This window comes from Hemiscyllium ocellatum, chromosome 31, assembly GCF_020745735.1.
Source record: "Hemiscyllium ocellatum isolate sHemOce1 chromosome 31, sHemOce1.pat.X.cur, whole genome shotgun sequence".
In the NCBI taxonomy this organism is placed as follows: domain Eukaryota; kingdom Metazoa; phylum Chordata; class Chondrichthyes; order Orectolobiformes; family Hemiscylliidae; genus Hemiscyllium; species Hemiscyllium ocellatum.
Window position 1 is genome coordinate 21,189,413 of NC_083431.1, and position 25,602 is coordinate 21,215,014.

General features: G+C 39.1%; 1 protein-coding gene across 4 annotated transcripts in view; it reads left to right on the forward strand.

Moving 5' to 3' along the window:
* The first annotated feature begins 1,216 nt into the window (after positions 1-1,216).
* The window catches only part of myo18ab (myosin XVIIIA b), a 308,092-nt gene continuing 283,706 nt past the window's right edge, over positions 1,217-25,602 (forward strand). For all 4 annotated transcript variants that reach the window (XM_060848332.1, XM_060848328.1, XM_060848330.1 and 1 more), the window contains exons 1-2: positions 1,217-1,294; positions 11,610-12,753. In XM_060848332.1, coding sequence (XP_060704315.1) covers positions 11,746-12,753 — 1,008 coding nt within the window. In that variant the 5' untranslated portion in view covers positions 1,217-1,294; positions 11,610-11,745. The remainder of the gene's footprint in view (positions 1,295-11,609; positions 12,754-25,602) is intronic.

Here is a 25,602-nt window from a genome sequence, read left to right on the forward strand (position 1 = left end):
TTGGTATGTGTTCTCTTTTCTACGAACCCGCTTCGAGATAGGCTTTGCAACATTCCGAGAATGTCTTTCGGAATTAAAGATACATCCCTAGATGCTACTGCGTGAGCTCAGGGAAACAGCTGCAGGATTTTTTTTTTAAAAAAGCTTTTTTTCCCCACTTGATTTGAACACTTTCATTTATTACAAACCCACTGCATGTAATTTTTAAAAATGGCATGACAGATGGAGGTGGGAATCGTCCCCCCTCCCTTTCTGACAGCTATTTCAGTACAATTCAGTACACATATTTGTCGTGGGAGAAGGGGGAATGAAATAACATGAAATCCCATTTCAATGCGAAATCTCCTGCACAATTTGGTCTCGTTGCATTGCGTTCGTACCAAACACATCGTATCGCTTTTGGCATAATTTAGAACGAGAAGAACCTGCTGAAAACACCAGCGCAAAACAAATCTAAATATAAAGGAAATTGACCCAGATTTTAGTCAACATTTCACAGCTTATCTCTGAAACCCTCGCCAGATATTACTCAATAGTGGAATCCCTCGTGTTACTGGAAGGATGCCAATAACTGTAAACCAGGCTGTGCCAGGCTGGTCTTGGAATGCATTTTCTCTGTATTGAGTTCTGTCTCAACCACACACCAATCCTGGAAGGAGTCCACTGCCATTGGGGGAGTGGGAGTTTTTAAGTCAGGGTGGAAAGCAACCATCTCTATTTGCCTCAAAAACCGCTTGGCGTTTTTGATTTGACGGAGCATTTTTTTTTGAGAAGTATTTACTCTGTTGACTGCATTGCTAGATAATTCTTTCTACCTCTATCCATCTCAATCAAGCTCTATATCTTTAATCATCTCGAGCTCTCTCTGTCTGCCCATCTTTCTCTGTCTCGACAATCCCTATTTCCCACACTTCGCCCGCTGCTGGATCTTTTTTTTAAAACCGACGATTGAAAATTTTCTGAAACTCCTGTTTCGGCTTCTTCCCTAAAATCAAAATCTCACGTTTCTGTTGAGTTCGGGCAAGGCGGAAAGCGTCGGATGAACATTGGAACCGATCCCCGCCGGCAAGAGGGAGGAGGGGGGAGGGGCGGGCTCCAAGCGGCGCGTGCCTCCAGCAGCTGCGCAGTGACGGTATATCGGCGCCTAGGGCGCGCGCACGCAGCGCCATCTTAACCGTCTCGGAGGCGCGCGGCGAGTGGGGGCTCGAGCGAGCGAGAGCGAGAGGGAGGCTCGCGCTGTCAACGGCTGCGGAGCGGCGACACCCGCAAGTAATGCACGCTCCTGCTCTCCTCGGTGAGTCTCTGCTGCCCATTGCTTTCATTCAGCGTCCTTCATCCACCCTTACCTGCTGCTGTTTTGTTATCCGGGGAGGGTGGTTTAATTCCGAGTGTGGCCGGCCCATCAGGAACACATTCCTGAGTGTTTTGCGGGGCTTTTCTTTTGCATGTTGGTTTTTTTTTGCTATGTCTGTCTGTCTGTCTGGATGGATGGAAGGAAGGAGGGAGGGCTGCGTTTTTTCAGGAAGCGAATTGCCAAACGTTTCCAGGATGATCCACCAAAATCCAGGGGTTTGGGGGGTGGCAAGGTACTGCTACAAGGTGAGATCTCCGTGGGTAATTGAAAGCCGCCTGGTTCGACAGATTTGACAGAGAATTATTTTTGCTGTGTTCATTTTTTTTCCCCATTGTTTGCGGAGCGTGCCTGTTTTGTTACTGATTTCGATTATAGGCCAAGCTCACTTCTGTACCTACAGCTTTTTCATCTGGGAATGGGGATTTCACAAGGTAAAATGTACAAGGCAGACTTAACCTTTAAAGGCACATTACAGTGCATAGCGATTTAAAACAAAACGCCAATACTCAAAGTTACTGCAACAATTCGTGGCAAGTTTGACCTATTGATGATATATTTATATTCAAGCAATGCCAAGGTCCCCTTTTTAAATCAGAACTCTCAAAAAATTGCAATTTGACTTTATCATCTCCAAAGAGTTGTCTCCCTTTGCCTGAGAATACCCGTTGCAGTCCTGAAGAGAAACATTGGCAACTATGGATTCGCTCCTTCGATTTATTTACAATGTGTTTAATAATTTTTCTCAGTACGTATTTGATAAATACTAGTTAAATCGATTTTCTCTATTTAGGGTAAAAAAAAGTTATTTGTTTTGCCAGAAATTGAGAATTATTATTGTTTTGAATTTATTTATCATAAACATAGCTGCAATAACTGTTGTTTAAAAAATGTTAATCCTGCATAATGGATTTCTGTTCACAGTAAACTTTGTGTTGATGTAAAGCACTGTCTAATAATGCTCAAAGCACTGAATAACATTGCTGTCAGTTGCAACAAGATCGATGGTAACAAAATAATTTGATATTCAGTTACATACTTTGGTACTGTTTACTTAATAAACATTGTCAGCAGTTATAAATACTACAAATATAATAGTTTTGTGATTCAAGTTGTTTACTTATACAACCATTGCAATGCAATTCTGTAGTTTTCACCGCAGCAAAATTTGCTAATACACACTTGATTTTAAGATGTGTATATTTGTTGTTGTAATCACCTAACAAAGGAGAAATAATTTTCATTTAAGTTTTAAATCTGGTACAAATGTGTATACTGTATTTTTATGTTGATAACTTTTACCTCATGGAATATTTCACTTGTGTACTAATTTTGAATAAAAGTGATGTTTTCCTTTATAGGACATCACTCAAATTTGTGAATAGGTGCAAAACCTTGCCTTTGCTGATTTTTACATGAACAGTAGCAACATAAACACTTCACAAAGTAGCTTTTTGATGAGCAAGAGATATAAATACATATTTATGTCTGTAACACAAGATTTAGGATTTCTCAGTGCTCCCTTTTCAGGTATTAAAGTATTGCAATGTAGTGCAATGACAAAACTTATACCTTTTATTCTCACCTTTTCTTTTAGAAATAAAGTTGTACTGATGTAGCAAATTGTACAAATATTATTGCATTACAAATAATGAGATATACCTCTGATTTTAACATAGATTCTGTGCACTACTTGTGGAGAAAAGGCATAAGTTATCTTTGATTTACATACACTTGGTTTTAACTAGCTGAATCAAGGTTGATTTTGAAGAAGCACATGATCAAGTCAATCAGTGTGCAGTGCCTGCGAGTATTAAGTTTTGAAAGAGCTACAACAAAAACTTGGAGAATATTGTAAGGATCACAGAAGCTTTCACAATTAAAAATGGCATATAGCATAATGTAGTGTTAAAATTAAGGATGTATATATCTTTCAAATATTCAAATAAATATCTTTCAAATATTCAAATTGGCAGTAAAAATGCTGAACTTAATTCTGTAGCCTATTTAATGTGAACATGAATTAGCAGGGTGAAATTTGCTGCCTTTCAGAAACAGTATAAATATTTTTTAGATGCAGTCATGTTAGTAGTATTTTGTTCCAATCTTTTTAACACTTGGTTTCATTTGGCATACATTTTAAATAAGAGTATAAAACCATGGCTTTAATCTTAGTATTAATAACTTAAAGCTTGGGTTTCTCAATAAGAAAATAACCTTTAGAATGAAGTCAAGATCAAGACCAAGCTGTGGTCACCAGTTGTCAGTTTTGTCTGTGCACAACTTTTGTGAAGATCCACTGAGAGTGAGAAAATTAAATATTTATTTTGTTCCAAATCATGTTTTTAAAACATTCATTACCATTAACATACCTTTTTTATTTAGACTAGATTCCCTACAGTGTGGAGCCAGGCCCTTCTGCCCAACCAGTCCACACCGACCCTCCGAAGAGTAACCCACCCAGACCCATTTCCTCTGACTAATGCACCTAATACTTTGGGCAATTTAGTATGGCGAGGTCACCTGGCCTGCACATCTGTGGACTGTGGGAGGAAACCAGAGGAAACCCACGCGTACATGGGGAGAATGTGAAGACTCCACACAGTCACCCGAGGCCGGAATCGAACCTGGGTTCCTGGTGCTGTGAGGCAGCAGTGCTAACTACTGAGTCACCGTGCTACACCATAAAATAGTCTTTTCTTGGACTATTTAATCGGTTTTTCAACCTGACATGACTAAACTGTCAAAACCAAAAAAAGTATCCGTAAACAAGTTAGCTTACTGTCGTTTATTGAGGAAAATGTTAGCATCTGTTATCAAAGATGCAGTAGCAGGCAAATGTGTAATATGATCAAGCAAAGTCAGATGGCTTCATAGAGGGAAAATCAAGCCTGAAAAAATTGGAATTCTGAAGTGGTTGATGTAATATATTTGGATTTTTAGATAGCTACCTCTTAGCCTGTTATCTTCTAAAGAAGGCTATATTGTTGAAAGTAGTATATTAGCACGGATAGAAGATTCGAGGAGAAAGTGAGGTCTGCAGATGCTGGAGATCAGAGCTGAAAATGTGTTGTTGGAAAAGCGCAGCAGGTCAGGCAGCATCCAAGGAACAGGAGGTTCGATGTTTCGAGCATAAGAAGAAGGGCTTATGCCTGAAACGTCGAATCTCCTGTTCCTTGGATGCTGCCTGACCTGCTGCGCTTTTCCAGCAACACATTTTCAGCTCTGAATAGAAGATTGGCTAACTAATACAAGGCAGGGTTGGGATAAGGGGTGATTTTCAGGCTGGCAACCTGTCATTAATAGTGCATCAATGCTGAGGCCATAGTTACTTACAACATATATTAATGACTTGGTTGAGGAAAGCCAGTATACTATAGTCATGTTTGTGGATGACACAAAAATAAGGCAAGTGGTGAGGATGACTCCAAAAGTGTGCAGAGGGATGTGGACAGGTTAAGTGAATGGGCAAAAACTAGGCTGTTTAATGTGAGTTTTGCATTTTGACAGGAAGAATAGAGGAGCTGGATATTATTTGAATGGAGAAAGATTGTCGAAAGTTACAGAAGGGAGAGATTGAGGTGTTCTCATTCATGAAATAACAGACAAGCCAAATGGAATATTTGCTTTAACGTCAAAGAGATTATTACTTAAAAGTAGAGAAATTCTGTTAAAACAGTACAGGGCATGAGTCAGACTAGCTGGGATACTGTGAATGGTTTTGGGCCTCCTTATCCAAAGAAAGATACATTGGCATAGGATGCAATCCAAACAAGATTTTATTGTTTGATAGCAGGTATAGAGGGACTGTCTGATCAGGAGAGGTTGAGGAGATACTGCCTGTATTTGTTGGAACAAGACAAAGCAGATGTGTCCTTGTTGAAACATACAAGATTCTTGGAGGACTTGACAAGTTAGGTGTGGAAAGACTGTTTTCCCTTATGGGAGAGAGATTTTCTAACTGACCTACTCCAGAACAAATTCAGTGCCCAAACCCAGAATTGAACCAGGGACCATTAGATCTTCAGTTTAACACTTTCACAGCTGAGCTATTTCAGAGAGTCAGAGGACATAATCACAGAACATATTCCTATTTAAGACAGAGTTGAGGAGGAATTTCTTCTGATGGTTGTGAATCTGTGGTTTTTTTTAACCACAGAGTACTATTGAGGCTGGGCCATAATGTCAAAACAGCATGAAAACAGACACTTCAAACCAACTTGTCTATGCTGACCAGATATCCTAAATTGATCTAGTCCCATTTGCTAGCATTTGGCCCATATCCCTCTAAACCCTTCCTATTCGTACCCATCCAGATTACTTTGAAATGTTGTAATTGTACCCATTTCCATCATCTCCTCTGACAGTGTGTTCATACAAGCACCACCCTCTGGGTAAAATAGTTGCCCCTCAGGTGCCTCTTATTTTAAATCTTTGCTGTTTAGTTTTGGAGTGCCCACCCATGGGAAAAAGACTTTGGTTATTTACCTTATTCATGCCCCTCATGATTTTATAATCTCTATAATGTCATCTCTCATTCTCCAATGCTCCAAAGGCAAAAAAAAAGCCCAGCCTATTCAGCCTCTCCCTATAGCTCAAAGCCTCATCCTGGCAACGTTCTTTATAAATCTTTTCGGAAACCTTTCATGTTTAACAACCTCTTTCCTATTGCAGGAAGACCAGAATTGAATACAGTATTCTAAAAATTGCCTCATCAATGTCCTGTACAGCTGCAACATGACATCCCAATGCACTGACCCATGAAGACAAGTGTCAAAAGTCACCTTCACCACCCTGTCTACCTGTGACTTCACTTTCGAGGAAATATGCACCTGCATCTCAAGGTCTCTTTGTTTGGCAACCCTCCAGGACCCTGCCACTAACTCTGTTCACAGATGAGACGGAAAGATGTTTTTAATCAGTAAGAGAATTGGGGAGAAAGTAAGAAAATGAAGTTGAGCATTATCAATCAGCCGTGATCTAATTGAATTGTAGAGCACACTTGACAGACTGAATGTCCTACTTCTGTTCCTATATCTTATAATCTTATTACCCAATTGCTGAACATAATGAATTTACTTGCAATGGTGATTTCTGCTGTTTGAATGAACTTAGTGTATAGAAGTTATGTAAAGTCATAGAGATTTACAGCATGGAAACAGACCCTTCGGTCCAACCTGTCCATGCCGACCAGATATCCAATCCAATTTAGTCCCACCTGCCAGCACCTGGCCCATATCTGTCCAAACCCTTCCTATTCATATACCCATCCAGATACCTTTTAAATGTTGCAATTCTACCAGCCTCCACCACTTCCTCTGGCAGCTCATTCCATGCACGTACCACCCTCTGTGAAAAAGTTGCCCCTTAGGTCTTTTTTATATCTTGCCCCTCTCACCCTAAACCTATGCCCTCTAGTTCTGGACTCCCCGACCCCAGGGAAAAGACTTTGCCTATTTATCCTATCCATGCCCCTTATAATTTTTGTAAACTTCTATAAGGTCACCCCTACACCTCAGATGCTCCAGAGAAAACAGCCCCAGCCAGTTTAGCCTCTCCCTCTAGCTCAAATCCTCCAACCCTGGCAATATCCTTGTAAATCTTTCCTGAACCCTTTCAAGTTGCACATCATCTTTCCAATAGGAAAGAGACCGGAATTATACTTTTTAAAATTTTATATCTCAGAAATAGGAAATGAGGAGATCAATTTTCAACTAGCATCAGAACATTGAGATTCAGTGCATTGACTGTGGAAGCAGCTCAGTGCAGTAGACTGATTTCTGTTGTATTGAATCTAATTTTGTTCTGGTCTTGGAGACAGAAGACATTTACAAAAGATTTAAACTTTGAATTAGTGGATGAAAGGTGGGCCTGACAAGATATCATGTTCTAAAATTTTTTACTGTACAAATGAGTAATACCTGAATCAGGTGGACTATAGCTTTCAAGAAGGCAGCTTACCATCTCCTTCTCCAGGGCAACTAGGGACAGGCAATAAGTGTTGGTCAGTCAGTGACACCCACATTCCATAAATGAGTTTTAAAAAATAGGCTTTAAACTACGGAGAGGATCACTTCCCTCTTAAGTGCTAAGAGATGTTTCATGCTTTATGAAATTAGTCTTGATAGTGAACAGTCTCTATTGTTGTTCTGTGCTTCCAGTGGATTCAGAGTAAGTATTTGTATCGATCTCCAGGTTTTCTATTCAGTTGTCAAAGAACTTAAGTTCGCCACTAGCTGGAAAGCATATTTTGATCAGTCTTTCCCTTGTCCATGTGCTTCTTAGACTAAAGACAATCTTCCTCCTGTATCTGACTGGTATCCTGTACAGCTAAAATAGCCTTTTTTGAGGCTGGACTATTACTGTTTATTTTTTAAAACGAGCAGCTGTACGTGGGTTTAACTGAGAAAGTTAGGGCTAATATAAAAGCTCGAAAGTAACATAAAGGAAGTAAAATTAAGATGAAAGTTTCAAAAAAATAAAAGACAAGAACCTTGTATTCCAGCTGGAATATTTAAAGGAAGATAAGTTCCTGAACATAATTAGTATTCTTTATAAAGTTAAAAATCTCACAACAACAGGTTATAGTCCAACAGGTTTAATTGGAAGCACACTAGCTTTCGGAGCGACGCTCCTTCATCAGGTGATAGTGGAGGGCTCAATCCTAACACAGAATTTATAGCAAAAATTTACAGTGTGATGTAACTGAAATTATACTTTGAAAAATTGATTGTTAAGCCTTTCATCTGTTAGAATACAGTGAAACTGTCACTGTATTCTAACAGATGAAAGGCTTAACAGATAATCCAGGTATTTTTTCAATGTATAATTTCAGTTACATCACACTGTAAACTTTTGCTATAAATTCTGTTAGGATTGAGCCCTCCACTATCACCTAATGAAGGAGCGTCGCTCCAAAGGTTAGTGTCCTTCCAATTGAACCTGTTTGACTATAACCCGGTGTTGTGTGATTTTTAACTTTGTACATCCCAGTCCAACACCAGCATCTCCAAATCAGTGTTCTTTGTAGGCAGAGAAAGGAAAGTCAACCTGAACAGGGAGACAGTATGGAGCAATAAGGATAGAAACAAAAGACAAAGGTAAGAAGCAAAAGTGGAAGACAAAAAAATCGAGTGCGAAAAACATATGGGGCCATAATACAAAATAAAGCTAAATGACTAACACGTTTACAAAGCCGAGTTGTAAAGGCTTGTTCGTAATAAGGTTGATAAAGGTTGCGCAAATACATATAGTTTGGTTTTGCTGTAACACGTGTTTCTTCAACGTGAATTGGCTTTAAAACAATCAAAGAATTTAGACTGCTATTTGTGGAAGGTATTAGATCAGATTAGATTAGATTTCCTACAGTGTGGAAACAGGCCCTTTGGCCCAACAAGTCCACACCGACCCTCCAAAGAGTAACCACCCAAACCCATTTCCCACTTAACACTGTGGACAATTTAGCTTGGCCAATTCACCTGACCTGCACATCTTTGGACTGTGGGAGGAAACCGGAGCACCTGGAGGAAACCCACGCAGACACTGGGAGGATGTGCAAACTCCACACATCCGCCCGAGGCTGGAAAAGAGTCTGGAATCCTAGTGCTGTGAGGCAGCAGTGTTAACCATTGCCCATAATGTGATTCCAGCCCCATTATTTTAATAGGAATAAGAAACACAAAGGATCAGAAAATATTGCTGGGCTTTGTTTATAGTCCCCAAAATAGTAGTTGAGGTGTAGACAAGGCATTAAACAATAAATCAGAGTTGTGTGCAGTAAGGGTACATCCGTAATCATGAGTGACTTTAATTTACATTTAAATTGGACAAACTGAGCTATAACTGGTAATGTGGAGGAGGAATCTCTGGAGTGCATATGTGATACTTTTTTAAGTGATCATAATATGACATTCACTGAGATGGAGAGTGAAGTAGCCAAATCTGAAACTAGGGTCCTGAATCAAAATAAAGGGAACTGAGGGTATGAGCCATGAGTTGACAAGCATGGATTGGGGAACCTCACTAAAGTGGTTGATGGAAGTGTTATGGCGCAGACCAGTCACCCTCAAAATATTTTAAGAAGGTAGCCTAGACGCTAACTTCTTTTTTTTCTTTTAAAGGTAGATGTGAAGTGCATGTTCCAGATGTGATGTCACTGATCAGACAAATCAATATTAAGTAAAACACAATTAATTTAAACATTTATAGTCAAAATACAAACAAAAGAAAGATGACTTTGGAATAACTTAACCATTGGCAAACTTAACTGAATAATAAATATAATACCTATTTCTAATTAACTGTTCTAGCGTAGTAACGTACCATAAATGCATTCCTTGACAAAAAAGATAAATTCAGATGTGGATTCTTACATGCACTTCTCCAGTCCAGGGGGGAAACAACATCAAGAGGGATTTCAGAGAAAGTAACAGCTAGGAATCATTTGCTGAAGCTTCCACCTCTTCTGGGACTCCAAACAGCGTCTGACTGCTAAAGCTTTTAAAAAAAGTAGAATGCCTGGTCTGTGACAGCTAACCACACCCCATCCATTATTACAACTGTTTAAAACAAAACTAAAGACCTACTAAGTTATGTACAAAAAACATTTTCTGTAGCCAGTTCATCCCCTCTGCCTTTACAACCTCTCTTCAACAAAGCCCAGGGTAAAATAAGCTTTTTAAAGTGACATCATTATCTCATTAGATTGGCAACCTTGCACATGAATTACAACAATTATTCATTCCTATCTGGCATGAAAATAAGAGGAAAGGTAGCTCAACCATGGCCCACAAAAGACATTAGGGATATTATAGATTCAAAGAAGAGGTGTTTAGAATTCCCGGAAATAGCAGCAAATGTGAGAATTGGGAGCATTTTAGAATCCTGTAAAAGAAGAGGGTGAAAATGCACTCTTTACTCTTTTTTTGCCTTCTAAAAGTTGTCTAACTCTATTCCATCATCTAATACTGCTTTTCTAGGATGAAATGCCCAAATTTCTCTAGTCTTTACTCGTTATTGACTTACCATCGCCACACTTTGGTTGCAAAGAAACTAAATTCAACCTAAAAGGATTAAATGTAAAATTTGATCACTGACTCCTTTTACTTGTTTTTCATTGATTTTACTCTGGAGTTTAACATCCTGTGGACTTTGAACACTGCTCTCCATTGTTTGGATATCGTTGGTTTATTGGTTTATTTCAAAGTATTTCTTGATCACTGACTATTTTCATTCTGTTTTGTATGTTAACTGTTTTTCTTCCTCTGTGTAGCTCTTAACACCTGTTTGCATTAAATTTCATCTGCAATTATTCTGTTAATTCCATACTTTTTCCAACAACTTCTATAATTTTAGTGTCACCTCCATGTTGTTGTGCCTTTTAGCATTGAGTAATCTCGTACCTTAGTGTTGAGTTTTTGAATTCAGGTTATATGTAATTTAGAAACTGCAGTGTACCCAGCACTGAATCCTGTGGCACTTCTCAGCTTTTCTCTTTGCCTTGCCACATCCTTTTCATTTACACATTCATTTTTTTTATCTTTCAGTCAGTTTCTTGGCCACTCTGAATCCTCACAGTTTATGCATTTTGGAAGTCAGGTTGTGCAATGTCAACACTTGCTGCAATTCACATGTGTTGTCTGACCAACCTCCCACAATTCTCTTAAAGGAACTGACAATGTCTTTTTTTTCTATTTTGTTTATGGTTGAACAAGTGCCAATACATATTACTAAAATGCCACTGGTGATTAAACTCTATTTGTGAACATGGCTGGTCGATTCAAATGTCAGGGAACACAGTAGTCAGAGCCAAGTCGATGCCAACTCATAACCTCTAAATTCATCTTTTTTTTTCATCACAATTTGCTGTAGATGATTGAAGGAAACTTGACTACAGCTCTTCCCTTTTAAGTGAAGAACACCTGCCAATGATAGCAGTTCCACCAGTAATCTGACTGACATTATTTAGACATTGGATTTGGGCCCTTACTGGCCTTCATGACTTATTTCTGTATTGATTAACAAGGGTAACAAACTACTGCTGTTTGAGAAGTTGTTACATTGAAAAGGTAATTGTATATTTGGACATATGTTCATTTTTGGTTATTTGTAATTAAACCGATGTGGATAATCTTTAGGTATTTATTTTAAAGTAGTAACTTGAATATAGTTTTAGTAAAATAAATATTGAAATTATGTACTGAAGAGTTTACTGTTGTACAAGTTTCTATTGTAATTTATAACTTTGATTTTATTTCAGACACAGATTACATTTGGTCATACCAGTTTAAGAAGAAAAGTGACTTATCTGTGATTGCAGCTGGACTATTAAAAGATTCTATCTTTGATTATTTTTTAATTCATTACTAATTTGCATGCAAAATTAAACATTAAAAATGTTTAACTTAATCAAAAAAGACAAAGATAAGAAGGAAAAAAAAGAAAAGAAGGAAAAACGGGAGAAAATGTCGATAGCAGAATTGAAAAACCTTGAGGAAGTTGGTCTTCGTCGAGGACTCTTTAATTTGAATCGTTCTTCGAAGCGGGAATCAAAATCTAAACTGGAAATTTCAGCTCCTATTCCAATAAAAGTTGCTAGTAGTTCAGATCTCAATCTTACTGATATTGATTCAGATACTGTTAGTAATAGAGGAAGCATGATTTTTGACTCTGAGCAGTTGAGTACTGCCAGTTCCAGTGATGACCTCAAAATTGATGAAAGTAGTTTGAAGGGATCTGTACTTCAGAGAGCAGCTTTGTTTGGTTCTCTTGCTAAACAGAATTCAGTCCAACTCGTAAAGAGGTTCTCTTTTTCACAAAAGAGTCGAGAAGAGATGTCAGAAATGTCAACTCCATCAGAAAGTTCTGCAACTCCATCACCACAAGTTGAAATGAGAAATGAAGGCTTACTACTGGAGTACTTAGAGGAAATGCCAAAAAATATGTCAGATACAATATCAATAACAAGTCCTAATTCTTTGATTCCGGAAATTGTGAGTAAAAGTTTTGCTGCTGATTTACGGCTTCCTCCGGTGGTACCGCCTATACCTATAGAACCAAGAGAACTTGTATTGCAAAGAAGAAATACAGGCGACTTTGGATTCTCTTTGCGGAGAACAACTATGCTGGACAGAGGACCTGATGGTCAAGTGTATCGTCGAATGGTTCATTTTGCAGAACCTGGAGCTGGTACCAAAGATTTGGCATTGGGTCTGATGCCAGGAGATAGATTGGTGGAAATTAACAATAAGAATGTTGAAAATAGATCACGTGATGAAATAGTTGAGATGATCCGTCAATCAGGAGACACTGTGAGACTAAAAGTGCAGCCAATCCTGGAGTTGAATGAGCTCAGCCGATCTTGGTTGAGAAACCATAAAGGAATTCGCAGAGATACTTTTGGTGTAAGTACTCCTTAAAAAATTAAGTCTAATCTTGGTTTGATCACTTAGATACTTGTAGAACTACAAACCATGAAAAGAATTCTGGTTTTTCAGATATTATCAAATCAAGGGTCCTGCTAAATAATTCTAATGTCTTTACCTAACAAATATTTGACATCTCACAGTTGAGTAACCTGTTTGTTTACTACTGAACTGGAATGTTTTAACATTTCTCATTGTGCAATAGGATTAAATATCATTTTTTTTTGTATGGAACTTAGCAGTTAGTTGTGTTAAGAGTGGTTTGTAGAAATGCCAGTTACAGAATTTAAAAATGATGTGTTATCTGGAGCTGCTGTAATTCAATGAGTTTGGTTAGCAAACATTTTTTGTTCTGATTTGTCAATAATTATGGTTATTGATTCATTAATGCGAAGGTGTTCGCATTAAAGCTTATGCTCGAGTGCTCCACTATTTATTGAGATTTGTGATCTCCTCTTCAATCAATTGCATTTGATATTAAAATTGATAATGTAAGATTGAGCAAAGCGTAGTAATAAAATTGCTGGAAAATCAGTTCAAAGTAACATTTCATATTTAACTAACTAATGCCATCTTGAAAATGTCATGGTGTTCCATGTTTAAAGATCATTTCTTTCAAATGTGATAAAACAATTGAAATTCGTGCAAGGCACCAGTGCAAAATAGGGACCAGTGATTTGCAGCTTCTTTTAAAGTATTCCTTTTTATTAGGCAGAAAAGTTGCTAGAGAAAATCTAACCTGATGCAAAAGGCACTGAAGGATGCAATTAAGTTTAATTTACTTATGAATTATGCATGTACCTTTTTAATGTTTATTTTAATTTTAGCCGTGGCTTTCACCCACAGCCATTGTTGCAACTCAGCTGAAAGTAACGTTTATACTTATCTAGTTCAGATTGAATTTCAATACCAAAAGATCAAATTTCCTCTATTTGTGCTCAGAGATAAATGTAGTTGTGGTACCTGTATAAGGCAAATATCTAGCTAAGAAATTCTGGTGAAAGTACATTGCACATGTAATCACCGTACACCAACATTCTTTTACAGTCATAGAATCGTAGAGACTCTACAGTATGGAAAGAGGCCACTTGGCCCATTGAATCCACACTGACCCTCTGATGAGTTACCTACCATATCTCTATAACCCCACATTTACCATGGCTAATCTAGCTAGTGTGCACATTCTGGACAGTAACAGGGCAATTTAACATAGTCAATCTACCTAACCTGTGGATCGTTTGGCTTTGGAAAGAAACCAGAGCAGAAACTCTCAACGACACAGGGAGAATGTGTAGAGTCTGCATACAATCACCCAAGACTGGAATAGAACCTGGCTCCCTGACGCTGTGAGCTGACAGTGCAAACTATGGAGTCAACATGCTGCCCTTGTCATTTAAAGCAGTTCTAATATTTACTTATGTAGTTTGGTGTCAAATTTTGTTTAGTTTCTCACTTAAAGCATGTTGGAATGTTTTTATTACATCAAATAAAAGTTGTTACTGTTGTCTGTTGATCCCCTGCGCTTGAATGGATTTCAGCTTCTTGCAACAGGTCAGTTGCTGTTCATGTGCAAAAGCTGTATGTATAAATTTCCTGTAGTTATCCAGCTTCATAACAGGTGTAAAGTCAAGACCGGAAAAATGATAGTTGTGGTGTTTCATTATGTTTTTTTATTGGTCAAAATCTCCAGCTCTGCTCGGCTTCCCTATTTTATTGAAGACATTTAATGACCATAATGTTAACCATGATAAAAGGTGAAAAACCTTTGTAGGGAGGTATTGGCATAGCAGTAATATCACTATACTAGTGATCTGACAAGTCCAAAATAATGCTGTATGGAGATGGGTTCGAATCCCATTATAGCAACTAGAGGAATTTGAATTCAATAAATACATCTGAAATGGTGATTGTGAAGCCGTTGTCAAATTGTTGTAAAATTCTATCTAGTTTGTGAAGGTTTGTAGCTCAGGTTGAGGTTTAGGGTGTAGGTTTGCTCGCTGAGCTGTAGGTTTGATATCCAGATGTTTCATTACCTTGCTAGGTAACATCATCAGTGGTGACCTCCAAGTGAAGCGAAGCTGTTGTCTCCTGTTTTGTATTTATATCTTCTGGGTGGGGTTCCTGGGGTTTGTGATGATGTCATTTCCTGTTCGTTTTCGGAGGGGTTGATACTACATAGGACACACAAGAAGAAAGTTAGCCACCAGGATACTTGAACACCAGCTAGCCACAAAAAGACACTACCCTCTTTCCCTCGTAGCCCTACACACGGATGAAAAGAAAACACCGTTTCGACTGGGACAACACATCTATCCTGGGACAGGCTAAGCAAAGACATGCCAGAGAATTCCTAGAGGCCTGGCACTCCAACCACAGCGCCATAAACAAACACATAGATCTAGATGCCATAATTGTATAGTTAAAAAGTACTTGGGTTCAGCATTGTGGGAATCATATGACAAACCCTCCTTTTGGCTGTGGGATATGAAACTGTTAGCATTGCAATTGCATTGCAGATTTTTTTTATTTCAAAACTATACTTTATTCATAAAAGTCATCTACAAGTAAATACAAAACTTCTAATCAGTTGTGTACAGTCTCCAGAAAAAAAACAAAAGTTGGAATTTTGACATTTCTCAGCGTTTCTCTGCATTTGCAACAAAGACATTTTCTACTTATGCAGGCAACTATTTATGTTCATTTTTAGGCACCAAAAGGGTCTGACAGCTGAACTGACCCCAGTCATACTTTGGCAGAAAGACTCCATATGGCAGTCTTAGATTCCATTGCAGATAACTCTGAGATGGGCCAAAGAGAGTTGGTTAACTGGAAAGTCATGAATGCACCTTCCAGTATAGAGGTAACTTGTGTAGAGTTCTATTATGTAGGCTTTTTTTGGAAACAGCCAATCTTTTTGTGGCAGTTTATGACACAATAGTGAACATTCCAGTCCTATTAGGGAAATATGAGATATTAATTATCCTGCTCACTTCTGGAAGGTTATTGCTAAATCCAGTCACATGATTGTAGCAGCCACCTTTTGGGCAATATAACGCTTTTAAACTATCATTAAATATATATGTATTGAAGTTTTTAATCTATGACAGTTTATAAAAACAATTTTGTGGCTGTCTAAAATAAATGCTGCTTAAAAACAAATGCAGATGATGCGTAACATTTCAAACTGAGTGCTGAACAGGTCTTCCGAGTTAATGCTGGTTGCTTTCATTTCTGAAAATTGTTGCATTTAAAATATTGCTGAAAATGTGCTGCTGGTTAAAGCACAGCAGGTCAGGCAGCATCCAAGGAACAGGAAATTCGACGTTTCGGGCCGGAACCCTTCATCAGGAATGATGAAGGGCTCCGGCCCGAAACGTCAAATTTCCTGTTCCTTGGATGCTGCCTGACCTGCTGTGCTTTAACCAGCAGCACATTTTCGGCTCTGATATCCAGCATCTGCAGACCTCACTTTTTACTCAAGCGTTTAAAATGTTGTAAATGCAATTAAGCATGACTTTTTTTTAGTGTAGGTGCCAGTAATAATGAGAAACTAACTGATCAGAAACTGAGTTACTGTCTGTTTATTAATTAAAATCATAAACCCAGTCAATGAGAATTTTTTAAAAATCAACTCCTCCACCTTGGACAGCAACTTCTAAGTAATAAGTTAATGTTAATGTGACCTATTCTTCTGGTATAAACTAGCATAGGCTATTGAAGGCTTATTATTAGTTGCATTAATCAAAAGTTGCCCTCTTGAGGAGCAAGTTTTTTTTTGTAGATATTTTTATTGAAATTTAACATTTTTGCAAATTTACAAAAATAAACAAAACTCTCAAATACAAACATTGATGTACAATTAAATCATATATACAATAGTCATAATTTAACAAAGAAAAGAGAAAGAAAGAAAACAAAAAAAGAAAAAAAAACGAAAAAAGAAAGAAAAAAAAAACACTCTACTTTCTACTAATCTAACCTATAACTAACCAGAGTGTATACCTAAGTCTCTTAGATGCTCGGAATGTATAAACATCAAATATAATAAAACCCGTATTCGCGCAGGATTCCTCTCCCAAGGGGCCCCGGAGCAGCCCGGTCTGAAATCTTCACTAAATAAAAGCCCTTGTTAGGATAGCCGAAATATCTGCATTTATATAATTCAAAAAGGGCTGCCATATTTTATAAAATAATTCAGTCTTTCGGTGCACCATATTTGTGAGGAAGTCAAGGGGGATATATTCCATAATTAATCTGTGCCAATTTGAAAGTCCAGGGGGGCCCTCAGCCACCCAGTTCACCAAAATATTTTTCCTTGCACAGAAAGAGAGAATAGAAAATAGTCTCTTCCCATGCATATCCAGAGATGAGAGGTTCGAAAAGCCCAAAAGGAGAGATACAGGGTCCACCCTAATTTCCGTTCCTAAAATTTCTGTCAGGGTATTTGCCACTCTAGTCCAGTATCTGCGGATTTTCTGACAAGTCCACAGACAATGTACAAGAGTACCCACCTCTATTTTGCATTTAGGACACATTGGAGATGCTCCTGCCTTAAATTTTGCCAGTCGAGCCGGAGCTATATGGGCCCTATGAAGTATCTTTAGTTGGATAGCCTGAGTTCTGTTACAGATAGCAATTCTTCTAGCATTTTCCCAAATGTCATTCCACATATCCTCCGAGATTTCTAGCCCCAAGTCCTGCTCCCATGTTTTAAGCAGGTCATCCATGTCTCCTGAGACTCCATCATGTAGCAAATGGTACATAGTACTAATGGAGGATGCCCCCGCTGGTCGTAAGACATTACGTTCTCTGTCTGATTTATAAAGACTATCTATTAATGTAGTCTTCCTCTGTATATAATCTCGAACTTGGAAGTATCGAAAGAGATCCCCATTAGGTATTCCGAATTTCAGACGCAGCTGCTCAAAGGACATCAGGATCCCATCTTTAAATAGGTCCCCTAAGCATGAGATGCCCCTGGATCTCCAGAGTTTAAAGGTAGCATCTGTAATCCCCGGTTGGAATCCCCATGCGCCTACTATTGGCGCATGGGGGGATGTTTTATGTGAGTTACCCTCATTTTGCCACATTATATTCCAGGCCTTAATTGTGTTTAATATTATGGGATTTTTACAGTGGTCTGTAATGATTTTCCTCTTATCTGAAAATAAAAGGTTAATAAGTGGGTATTTTACTTGGGAGGCTTCGATATCCAGCCAAATTGATTGTGGATCAGATGAAACCCAATCAGCTATGTAACTTAGTAGGGAGCTTAACTGATATTTCCTAAAGTCTGGGAAGTCCAGTCCTCCCCTTGCCTGTGGAAGCTGTAGCTTCTTCAGCTTAATAAGGGGCCGTCTATGGTTCCAAATAAAGGAGCCCAACCAGCCATATAATTTACGTAGGGCTAGCCTTGGCAGCATCAGCGGGAGCATTCTCATAGGATATAAGAGACGGGGCAGAACATTCATTTTAATTAATGCTATTCTCCCTAGCCAGGAAATCGGAAGGTCTCTCCATCGCTGGAGGTCCTGCCTTATCCTTTCCATTAATTGTACAAAATTAGCCCTATACAGCTGATCAAATACTGGCATGATAAAAATACCTAAATATAAGAAGCCCTCCAGGGACCAATGGAAGGGAAAAGGGGATCCGTCCATTAAGTGGGGTATCATAGCCAGACCACCCATTGGCATGACTTCCGATTTTGAAAAATTAATTTTATAGCCTGAGAATGCACTAAATGTATTAATAACTTGAATTAGACGAGGCACTGACATTAAAGGATTACTGAGGAATAAGAGAACGTCATCTGCATAGAGGGTAATTTTGTGTTTACCTGTACCAATCCTCGGGGCCGTTATATTAGGATCAGTCCGGATGGCTTCTGCTAATGGTTCGATTATCAGTGTAAACAACAATGGTGAGAGAGGACATCCTTGACGGCAGCCCCTACCCACACTGAAGCCATCCGATCTTAACCCATTAGTAATAACAGCTGCTTTGGGGTCATTATACAATGTTGAAACCCATTTGGTAAACACCTGTCCAACACCAAACCTTTCCAATGTGTAAAATAAATATGACCATTCAACCCTATCGAATGCCTTTTCCGCATCCAATGAAATTACTACTCCTGGTATCTTTCCCTGATGACAGGCTTGGATCATATTCAAGACCCTTCTGATATTATTGGATGATCTGCGGCCCTTAATAAATCCCGTCTGGTCCTCCTTTATAATATATGGCAGTACCCTTTCTAGTCTTAGTGCTAACATTTTTGAGAGAATTTTAAAGTCTACATTTAGTAAGGATATTGGTCTGTAAGATGCACAATCTTCTGGGTCTTTTCCTTTTTTGAGGATAAGAGAAATATTTGCTTCTTTCAGCGTGGGCGGGAGACAGACCTGACTATGCGCAAAATTATACATATCCATAAGTGGGTCAACCAATATTCCTGTAAATTCTTTATAGAATTCAGCTTGAAAACCATCTGGGCCCGGTGCTTTTCCGCTCTGAAGTTGCCTAATTGCCTCAAGTATTTCTTGGACTGTTAAAGGGGTATTTAGGGCCAACACCTGTTCCGGAGTCAGGCCCGGGAAGGTCAAATTTTTAAAAAATGACTGCATCCTCCTAATCCTATCTTCACAATCCTGCGATCTATATAGTTCAGAATAAAATTCTTTAAAGGTCGCATTGATCTTTTTATGATCATGAGTCAGGGTACCTGTACTTTCCTTGATGGTCGGAATAGTTTGAGGGGCTTTCTTTTTCTTTGCAAGAAATGCTAAGTATCTACCCGGTTTGTCGCCATATTCATATAATCTTTGTTTCGCAAATAATATTTCCCTTTTAGCCGTTTGAGTAAGCGCGGTGTTTAAAGCTGTCCTAAGAGCTGTAATCCTCTGCAGTTTTGTGATAGAAGGTCTATCAGCGTATGCTGTTTCGGCTGCTTTTAGGCGAGCTTCGAGCAGACGCTGTTGCTCTCCCTTCATTTTCCTCTGGGTCGCTGAATAGGAGATGATCAAACCTCGTGCATAAGCTTTGATGGTCTCCCACATCATTGACGGATTGCTAGCCGTACCAGTATTAATTTCTAAAAAAGTTTTAAGTTCTTGGGAGAAGTACTTTAAAAATTTGCTATCTTTTATCAGGAAGGGGTCCATACGCCAATGCCGAGCAGATGTCCCATTGTTCTTTACCTTAGTTTCCATGTATACAGCGGCATGGTCAGAGATTGCTATAGTACCTATTTTACAGGTTGCTATAGAGTTTAGAAAAATCGATGGGGCAAAAAACATATCAATTCTTGTGTGACATTTATGTGGATTAGAGTAGAAAGAAAAATCTCTACCCTGTGGATGGAGACATCTCCATACATCTACCAATCCTAATTCTTTATTCAGGTCCGCCTGAATAAGGGACTTAAATATCCAGTACTCCAGTTGTCTAGATCTGGGAGATACTCCAGCAGCACTCTTGGGAATCCTGTCTATTTCCGGATCCATAATACAATTAAAGTCTCCCCCTATAATTGTATGATGGGCACCAAAGGCCATCAGTTTTGAAAAAGCTTCCGTTATGAATTTAAAGGGGTGTGCCGGGGGGCAGTATACATTTAAGATCCCATATTCCTCTCCATTTATGAGGGCTTTAATCAAAATATATCGTCCAGATTCGTCTTTTATCTGATTTAGAATTTTCAAAGGGAAGTTCTTCCGGCCAAGGATAACGACTCCCCTGCTTTTTGAATTAAAAGAGGAAAAAAAGGCCTGATCAAATCCGCCCTGTCGTAATTTTAAGTGTTCTTTATCCGACAGGTGTGTCTCCTGTAGGAGAGCTATATCAACTCTCTCCTTCTTAAGATTTGATAATATTTTCTTCCTTTTAACTGGCGAATTACTCCCCCTGACATTCCAGGTGCACCATTTAACCGACTGTTCAGCCATAATCATCTGGACAGATCCGAGACCCCTCGGGAGGGGAAACCCTATCTAGAACATCCCGAGCATGGAGCATACAAGATTTACAAAAGTAAAGACTCTCTGATACACTCAAAACAATATAACAAAAAACTCTTTCTAAGTATAAAAAATATAAAACATTCCGAATTGGAGATTTTCTCCCTTGTTCCCAGGGAGCGTCACTTCCTCTCCCACAGTCCATCTTACCCTCTTCCAACCAGTGCCCCACCCTTGACCCAGGTGTTCCTCAATAAAATGAGGAGAATTCTAATATAATATAAAGCTAGAGTTAACAGTGAACACCCCACCCCCACCCACACCCACATCTAAATATATTTGGGAATATTAATACCATATATAACTATAAGATTACAATCTCAACATGTAATACTTAAATATAATACCACAAAATAACAGGGGAAAGAAAAACAACCCCGCTCCTAAAAACAGAAGTAAAATAGAATAAGGTAACCACCTCTCCCCATCAACATTAACCAAACGCCCCAACATATATATATACATACACACATAGGGGGAAAGATAAGAAAAGATGAAGGGATGTAAACCAAAATAATGGGAAAGGCAGACCAGCGTCCACAATCTCTTACAGTTTATTTAAGAGAGTCCAAGAATTCCTTAGCCTTCTCCGGTGATCCGAAGTTATATATGGATCCTTCGTGGCTAAGGCGTAGCGTCGCTGGATATCGTAAGGAGAACTGGATATTTAAGTCCCTTAAACGCTTCTTCGCCTCATCGAATGCCTTCCTCTTTCGGACCAAAGCTGGGGAGAAGTCCTGGAACAGCATGATCCTGGATCCTTTGTGGGTCATAGCTTGGGGATCTTTTCCCAGATTTCTTGAGGCTTCCAGGCGCATCTGCCTCTCCCTATAGCTCTGCAGCTGGAACAGGACTGGGCGTGGGCGCTGGGTTGAGCCGGGCCCACGTACTGTGACCCGGTAGGCCCATTCTACCCTTACCTGGCCTAATCCATTATGCAGATTTAAAAGTTGTGGCAGCCAATGCTCTAAGAATGCTGTCAGCTGACCTCTCTCTTCCTGCTCGGGCAGGCCCAACAACCGAATATTTTTTCTACGACATCAATTTTCGAGGTCATCAATGTGGTTTTCTAGGTTCTGGACTCGATTCTCGAGAAAACGGATGTGGTCGGCTGTTGATTTTATCCCAGTCTCTGAGGCTGCGGCCTTCGACTCTACCTCTCTGACTCGGCACTCCAATTCCTGAATGTCTCTGCCCTGCTTCTGCAGCTCGGCTGATAGTGCTTCTCTGCTCTGCTGAGACTCATCGATAAAAGCATCAATCTTCGCCTCCCACCTGGCAAACATCTCCTCAAAGCTCATCTTCGTTGGTAAATCTCCTGAAGTAGCTGAAGACACCTTTGTTGCAGATGAAGAGGGAGAGGGTGGGGGAGGGGTCCCTGCTTTCTTAGAGCTGCCTGTTCCCTTCCCTTTACTCATTTTCCAGCTTGTATTAGATTATTTAAATGTACTAATAGGTAACTATTTAAGGTTAACAACTATTATAAATGGTTTAGTGAGTGTGGTGGGGGTGGATAGCCCACTTTTCCCAAGTTTTGGGTAGAGCACTGTGGACTCAGTCTTGCTGGGTCGCCGCCATCTTGGATCCCCCGAGGAGCAAGTTTTTAAAATCATCATCATCACAATAAATTTGCATATAAAAGATCCTAAAGTTGTTTATCTCCAAAACTACTGTAACTACCCACAGCATAATCACAAATGCCAGTTCCTGGAATTGACGCTAATGTATTTTTTGGCCACTTTGTATCCCTGCAGCCTTTGATAAGGTTGACCACCCTATTTGCCTCCATGCCTTTTTCCTCTTACCCTCCAATGCATTTCTGATGATAACTGTTTGCATCAGCATAGTCAACTGGAAAGACGCACACTCGGTCCTTCCTTTCTCATAGATATAATAGCTCCTTGATGACACCTGTACATTGAGTACTGGGACTCTTATTGTTTGTTTATATCCATAAATGAGATGGATGAAATGTGAGGGGGAACGTTAAGCACGTTTGCAGATGACACAAGAATGACACAAGGTTAGTAATGAAGAAAATGATTGTAGGTTACAGAAAGATATAGATGGGTTGGTCAGATGGGCTGAATGATAGATAGTATATAACACTGATAAGTGCAAGGTGATGTACTTCGGAAGAAGTAATGAGGTGAGGATGTTTAATGAATGATGATGCTGGGTAGCTCAGAAACAAGGGGATCTTGGAGTCTTGAGGTAATTATTCACAGATCCCTGAAGTCGGCAGAGCCTGTAAATAGGATGCTTGGTTTCATCAGTTGGAGCATAAGAGCAAGGGTGTAATGTTGGACAGATCATCTGTTAGCTACAGCTGGAGTACTGTTTGCAGTTCTGGGAGGGGGGAATGGGGAGAAGAATATGATTTGAGGTGTATAGGGCTGAGTGGGAAGCAGTTGCTCTCCTAGGTTGAGAGATCAGTCATGAGAGGGCATAGTTTCAGGGATAGGGGCAGGCAATTCAGAGGGGATTTGAGAAAAATATTTTCTGAGGGTGGTGGGAATCTGGAATGCATTGCCTGGGAAGGTAGTAGAGGCTGGAAATCCAACAACCTTTCCAAAAAAAATTTGGACGAGTACTTGAAATATTGTCACATTCAATGATGTGGGACAAGTGCGGAAAATTGGTCAGCACGCTAATAGTGGTGGTTATTGTTAGTGCAGACTCGATGGGCCTTTTATTGTGCTGTATAACTCTGACTGTGTATGGGGTCAACCTCTGTATTTATACTGAACTCAACTTTACACCATGCCTGAGATCCTGTCATGAGGGACTACCATGAACAATTGTAATGTAAAACACCTTTTTTTTTTGTTTTTCTTTTTCAAACCCTGGACTGAAATGAGAATTATTTTAAAACTAGGGTTTACATGATTTCCTGCAAGCTTTGGAAGTAATGAATTTGATACCTATTGTGAACCCTGTTTATATAGCTGTGGATTCCAGCAAAGTACGCATAAATTGGATCCAAGGATTTGTTTACAAGTAAAGTTAATTGCTAGCTGGTCCCGTCTACACTGATATTGAAGGACCTTTTCCTGCTAATAACTGGCTATCATGTAGCTGAACGGCTTGGGCTGTGAACAAGCAAGAAGCTCGATGCCCATCATACCAGATGAGAGACCAATAGGTATGCAGCAGCCAAAAATACTCACTCAATTCTCTGCAGTTCTGTACACTTCAAATCTGAAGAAAACTAGCTTTTATTTCCTTTTGCAGATGCTACAAGCTGTGATCTTTAATTTGGTTAAGTTAGAGACCTAATCATAAAAGAACCAGCCACCCTATACCTCTTGAAAACCAGTGGAAGCAATCAGAAAAAAAAAGATCAAGCAGAAACCCAATAGCCAGTCTCCGAACTGAATTAAATAAAGACCGTAGGACTTCTTTTTCCCTTTTTTTCCCCAATGCCCAATTTTTGCTTCCCAGTAAAAAATTTGCTTCAGGGAATGGGCATCACTGGCTGGCCAGCATTTTTTGCCTGTTTCTGGAGAAGATGGTGAGCTGTCACCTTGAATCATTGCGGTCTATATCCTGTGGATAGACGGACAATGCTGTTAGAGAGGGGATTCTAGGATTTTGATCCAGCAACAGTGAATATTTCCAAGTCAGGATGGGGAATGGCTTGGAGGAGATTTTGCAGGTGGAGGTGTTCCCATGTATCTGCTGCCCTTGTCCTCCTACCCATAGCACAAGGCGGTTCAAGAAGGCAGCTCGCCAGCTTCTCGAAGCTAACCAATGACAGGAGGTAAACTTTAGCTAGCCAGTAACACCCATGTTCTACACATGAATAAATAAATAAATAATCTGCATTTAGTTTCCCTGATGAGCCTTGCATGCTGATTTCCTGATGTATGTTACTTTATCTTGGAAAAATAAGGATAGAGTTTTGCCACTTGTGGGAAACATAGAATTAAATCTTGGCTCATTGAAGAGTTTGACAAAGCAAGTTCTTTTTTTTTAAACCATTTACTAGAAGCTATGGAAAGAAGTAGCTTAAAGATTATCTGTCCTGGAAAATTTAAGTTTTGTTTTAAAAGATATGGCACATTTACAAACATCCTTTCATTTAAAGTTTGTATCAGAAGAATGATTATTCTTGACAAAGTTGTGCTCTGTTAACATTACATACTTGTTTTCCAATCCATAGAATGTTTGAATATTATTTGAAATACTTTCAACCTCTAATGTTTTCAGTTAACTAATTTTAAAAAGCCGACAGCAGGAGGAACAATTATAAGGTTTCCTGACTAGAAGTGATGTTTTTGGCTGGTTGTGTGGTAGGCATTTATTATGATGACAGATCTTCTGAATTGTGAATGGAGTAGGAATAAAAGATTAGGCCACTGAACCCTGGTACACTTTACATGAGGGAGCTGCTGAACTCTTGGTGGAATGATCTTTGCTTATTTGTGCAAAGCTACATTTGTATGAACAAATTCTGCATACGTAGCATCAAGTTAAATCTTTTAAAGAAACTCAATGCAAAATCTCCCTAATTATCTGCATTATTTGAGAATTTCAAAGGCAAATGTTTATTTTCTCCAAATAATTGTAATAAAGATATGGGGTTGCCTTTGTTTCAGATATTGAAATCTGTGCTCTGTTAAGATAGACTTATCATGAAGATTCAGTTGTGCTTGTAAGATTTTTTTTAGCTGTTCTGTGTTGTACATGAGTTGTCTTTTTTTTATTTGTAACACCAGTGAATTTCAGACTTAAAAATGATGCAAACATTTCCTTATAGCTAGTTCTCTTGGTATTCCAGTAAGGAGACCAAATTTCTTACTGT